Source organism: Apodemus sylvaticus, chromosome 12 (genome assembly GCF_947179515.1).
Source record: "Apodemus sylvaticus chromosome 12, mApoSyl1.1, whole genome shotgun sequence".
Lineage (NCBI taxonomy): Eukaryota > Metazoa > Chordata > Mammalia > Rodentia > Muridae > Apodemus > Apodemus sylvaticus.
Genome location: NC_067483.1, coordinates 100,878,145 through 100,883,438, shown reverse-complemented (window position 1 = coordinate 100,883,438; position 5,294 = coordinate 100,878,145). Strand labels below are relative to the sequence as shown.

At 48.2% G+C, this 5,294-nt stretch overlaps 1 protein-coding gene across 2 annotated transcripts in view; it reads right to left on the bottom strand.

The window, feature by feature from the left end:
* Positions 1-2,813: 2,813 nt before the first annotated feature.
* Lamb3 (laminin subunit beta 3) overlaps positions 2,814-5,294 on the bottom strand; it is a 42,086-nt gene continuing 39,605 nt past the window's right edge. For both annotated transcript variants that reach the window (XM_052200703.1, XM_052200702.1), the window contains exon 23: positions 2,814-3,324. In XM_052200703.1, coding sequence (XP_052056663.1) covers positions 3,188-3,324 — 137 coding nt within the window. In that variant the 3' untranslated portion in view covers positions 2,814-3,187. The remainder of the gene's footprint in view (positions 3,325-5,294) is intronic.

Genomic DNA, 5,294 nt, shown 5'->3' with positions numbered 1-5,294 from the left:
TAAAAATGGACATATTTTTCTCTATGAGGTGTTTTGCTCATTCTGTTCGAGTCAGAAGTAGCTCATGGACAGCTGGGCCCATCTGGACAGCTAGAGGTTAGCCAGAGCCAATGTATACTGGGAGCTAAGTGCCTGGATACATTGTATCACCCGACTCATTGCAACCCCCCACCTAGGTTCTGTGAACGCTGTGGTTCCTGCTCTGTCTGTGACTGCTGTAAACATGAATTTGAGATTCAGCTTGGCCATCACCTACCATGCTCAGATTTTAGAGGACTATGCTCAGTTATCCTCACTTATCTGATGGATGCCCAGGACCACTTATATCATGTACTGCTCAAAAAAACTTAGATGACCAGTAATGATCAAGAAGTTAATCTAAGGCTTGGTGGCATGCTGAGGCAGGATAAATGTGCGTTCAAGGCTAGCCTTTGCTACATACATAATGAGATCCTATCTCAGAGGAGGAGAAGGAAGAAAAGAGAAGAGAAAGAAGGAAAAAAGGAAAGAAGAAATGAGATGTGGAAAGGTGTGTGTGTGTGTGTGTGTGTGTGTGCGCGCGCGCGCGCACGCGCGCACACACAGCGCATACCATGGTGACCACACAATGTGACATTCCATAAACAGTTTCTATCCACTGTCCTACCTCTAGGATAAGTAAAATCACCCATTTTTCTCCTAGGGATGTTTAGCTAAGAGCAAATCACTAGGTTTCTGTTAACACGATGTTGATGTTAGGAACATTATTGGGTTGAACTGTTTGTAATGCTTTGAAAGTATACTGTATCTACCTCCATTAAATTGTCCTTTCCTGTCAATGACTGTCCCTTTAACCCATGTCACTGCTGACTACCTCCCTTAATGTCACTAATAAACGAGTTTATTTAATGATAAAAAAGAAAATATCTAAAAAAAATTATTTTAAAATATTAAATAGATAGATAAATAGATAGATAGATAGATAGATAAATAAATAAATAAATGAAAAAAGCAATCCTTTTAATGTTTATTTTTCCTTTGAATAATAAATGTTGGGAGAAGAGGAGGATGGGGTATGGATCTGACTCACTAGTTAAGAGTTGTTGGACCCTTCTTTGGTGCCAGTTGCCTTGAACAGAGGATTACCAGGCAAGTAGCTCCTCCCTGACAACTCTGTGGGTGCCTTCATTGCATCCTGTCTGCTTTAAACCCACAGAGACTCCTCAAGGAAGCCACACTATAGCACAACAGCTCATTGCTGAAGCACAGCTCTGCTTCAGAAGGCAATCATATGGGCAATACTCTCAAACTACTCACAACAAACTTCCTACCATCATAAGCCATCTTCAGCCAGGTCAGAGAAGGAGCACTTGGCCCAGCAGAAGGAAGGACCTGTGACTAGTACAGGTCTAGTGGTGTACATTCTGTGACAGTACATTCTGTGGTGGTTTGAATGAGAATGATCCCCGTAGACTCATCTATTTGAATGCTTAGGGAGTGTCACTATTTGAAAGGGTTGGGAGATGGCCTTATTGGGGGTAGGTGTGGCCTTGCTAGAGGAAGTGTGTCACTTGGGGAGGGTTTTGAGGTTCAAAAACCTAAGCCAAGTCCAGTGTCTCTTCCTGCTGCCTTCATAACTGGATGCAGAACTGTCAGTTATGATCTAAACCTCTGAAACTATAAGCTAGCCCCAGTTAAATGCTTCCCCCCCCCCTCTCCAGGGTTTCTTTGAGTAGTCTTGGCTGTGTCCTGGAACGCGCTCTGTAGACCAGGCTGGCCTCTAACTCACAGATGCACAGAGATCCACTTGCCTCTGCCTCTGCCTCTGCCTCTGCCTCTGCCTCTGCCTCTGCCTCTGCCTCTGCCTCTGCCTCTGCCTCTGCCTCTGCCTCTGCCTCTGCCTCTGCCTCTGCCTCGAGTGCTGGGATTAAAGGTGTGTACCACTACCACCTGCCAGATACTTTTCTTTATAAGAGTTGTCTTGGTCATGGTGTCTCTTTACAGCAATAGCACACTGACTTAGACAGAGCCCTTCATGCAAACATGGAGAGGACAATACAAAGACAAATACAAACATCCCCCCAGATTCCTTTCAGCCATACACACCAACTGTTCAATCCTCTTGAAGTTAATAGGGAGACAGCTTGTTAAAATCATAGAGTAGTCTGAGATGGTAACCTGAGGAAAGACATAGCCTCAGGAAGTGAGGCAGCAGCCTCCAGATCTGCAGGGGACAGAGGCAGCAAAGAGTGGATGCACCACCAGGGAAGGGAAAACAGACAGGAAGCCAAAGCTGAAAAACTAAACGTTACGGGATCCAAAGACAAGAAACTGTGGGTCCTGGTGGCTAAAGTTGCAGGAGCTTTAGGCCTTAAGGCCCATGAGGTACAATAAAAGCCAAGAGCTGCCTGGAACTTGTGGCTGTGAGTGATTAAAACCAAGAAAAGCAAGCCACTAGCTCGAACACCTACATCTGCAGGCCGCTGACTTCAAAAGCCTGGCTCTAGGGGCTTGAAATTGAAAGCTTCTAGGCCTGCGGTACCAGTCTCAGACACTGGGCAACCATAGGCCAGGGATGACCATGTAGAGAGTTTTTCCCCACCCCCTCCTCTGCCTAGGTAGAACAGAGGGCACTGCATACATGCAGATACTGAGAAGGAAACAGATGGACTCCAGTCTGGAGACAAGAGTTCAATCTGTCTGAGTCCAGGGGCCAATTGAGCTAGACTGAGTAATCAAGGCAAGCCATAGGACTGAATCCACAGGAACCCCAGTGGGAGGCAGAAAAGGTGACAAAGGTTACTTAATGCAGAAGCAGATCATTTTCTTCCTGAGCTTCCAGGCTCTTATCCAAAGATTTTTATTGGGCTTTGTGTTCATACATCACTCTTAGTTCAGGTTTTTAGTTAGTCCCAGACTCCACCATAGTGGGGGGCAGGAGTTGGTGTTGGGGGCACGCTGTCCATTCCAGCTCCCTCATCTGGAGGATTTTCAGTTGTGACAGCCACACCCCCTGCACCATCTCTCTCTTCAATGTGGTCATGCAAGCACAGGCTCAGTGGCAGACCGGTACCTCGAAGCACATCCAGGAGGATGACCAGACTGTGCTATCAATGGTATCAAAGTGCCCTAGGTCCAGGAGACACTCCCCTCCCCGGTGTGCCCTTCCAAGGCAGGGAGGGGAAGTGTCTGACGTTGGGACTTAAGATCACTTGCAGGTGGCATAGTAGAGCACGCGCCCATTGATGTAATTGCGGATCTGTTCCACGCGCTTCTCCAGCCCTGACAGGTCTGCTGAGCGCAGCATGATGGCCTGACTCCCTCGAAGCAGCTCTGACTCCATGTCTAAGGCAGATGGAACAGCCAGTGAGGAAGAATAAGAAGGTGAGACACCCAAGGGCTCCCAGCCTGTCCTTTCCCTCCCCAAACCTGGAGGCAGCAGGGGCAGGAACGTCTGCCCTGAGGGCAGTCAACCACTGAGGCAGACAGTTCCCACCTACTACCCACTTCTCCCGCCCCATTCTACTCTTACCAAAACCTGACAGGCCCAGCCCTAGTTTCAGACTTCCTTTTGCCCGCCTCTCTCCTCCACTCCAGGCTCTCTGACTATCCCAGGATGATAAGGAAGGCTGCTGCCAATAAGATTAGCAACCCAAATTGGTCATGAAGAACTCTGAATCCTACCAGTGACCCTCAAGTGGAAGCTGGAAAAAGCAGTCCAGGCGACTTAGATCATTCACCACTTCCTCTCCCTAAAATATCACACCAGGAAATAGTTGCTTCTACCCCCTAATACATTCATATACCATACTCAGATAAGACACATGGTCTAAAGTGCTCCAGTTGAGGAGTCTTCTCTACCATATTGTGATGGCCTGGACTTGGCCAAGAGTAGGAAAGGAATGTGGACTGCCTCGTGGGACAGCATTGGGCATCCCTAGCTATGACACATGTCATCTCATAAAGCCCAAATCTGGCCACGTTTTGCTTCCACCCACACAGCTGCCCCAGGCCTATCCCCTGGACAGTAGGAATCTGTGTGCTGTGCTCCTGTGAGACAATACTGCAAACTTCTGTGGCTTGACATCCAAGATGCAAACACCTCCATTCTTCAGCTGCAACATCACCTCTTCCCCCTGCCTACCCTGGCCATTTCTCTCCTGGGAATGGAGGAAATGTCAGTATTCTTTCTGAAGATGAGGGAGCCCTCAGGATCCCTGGCAGAGTGCAGCAGCGTTGGTCCCAGGCTATCACGCCTGTGGAGAGCCATGTGGACCTACACATGGAGTAGGCTGTACTCAGGACAGGGTGACAGGAAAACGACTCAGCACCTGATGTGGCCTGATCCCAGCAAATAGAGAAGGCTCAGTCCATAGCGCAGAGGTGGCATTTATGTGCTTGTTAGGATTTGCCTCTGGGACTGGGGGAATCCTTGGCTCTCATCCTTACGCTACTGCCTCCTGCTTGTCCAGATGCATCATCTCTGTTGTCTTCTAGCAGTGAGCAAGACGTTGGTGACTTAGAGCAACTCAGGGGCTCAGAACTCTTGAGTGTCTTTCAGGTGAGAACAGCTTGTGCTTACCACCACTTTGCCAGTTACAGCAAAGTTCCAGTGCCATGAGCCACGCACAGAGCAGAGGAGTTTCGCTCAAGGCATGGTTTAGTGACTGAGGCCCAAACAGGGGCAGAGGTAACTTTCCCTCTTACATAATTTCACCCAGTTGATTCCAGCTCATCATTTTCAGACTTTTGCAGTTCCCTACCCAGTGGTTATTTTCTGGTGTGCTATCTGCAGATATAATATTGCCAGGCAAGACCAGGATAAGTGTTAAATCAGCCTTCGACTCTTTCCTCTGGGGTGTTTCCTAATCTCTTCTATAGTGTCCTCCTAGCTATTAATGAGACTTTTGCCAACCATTTTTATTGAAATTCAGAAATGGCATAGCATTTGCTGGAGACACCAGGTCAGTGGCCCCACAGATTGACAGGTTCCTAGGAAATTCCTTCTTTCCAAAGTCACTATGATGTTTCCATGTTCCAAATTCTCAGGCGGCCTGGGATGAGATTGTGTCCATGTCCACCCTCATCATCAGGGCAGTGAGGAGCCTTGAGACTCCTCTTAGGACTCCTCACCTACCTCCCTCTCCTCCTGGGTATGAGTCCTGTCTCATCCTTAAAACACCCCTCTTCTCACCACCATTACCCATTGTCCTGAGGTTCTCTAGCCTCTCCCAGGCCTGCACCTCCTTCCTAAGATCTTACCTCTCTGAACATTTCTCCCTGGCATTGACTGTCCTGTGGGACCCAGAGCTCTG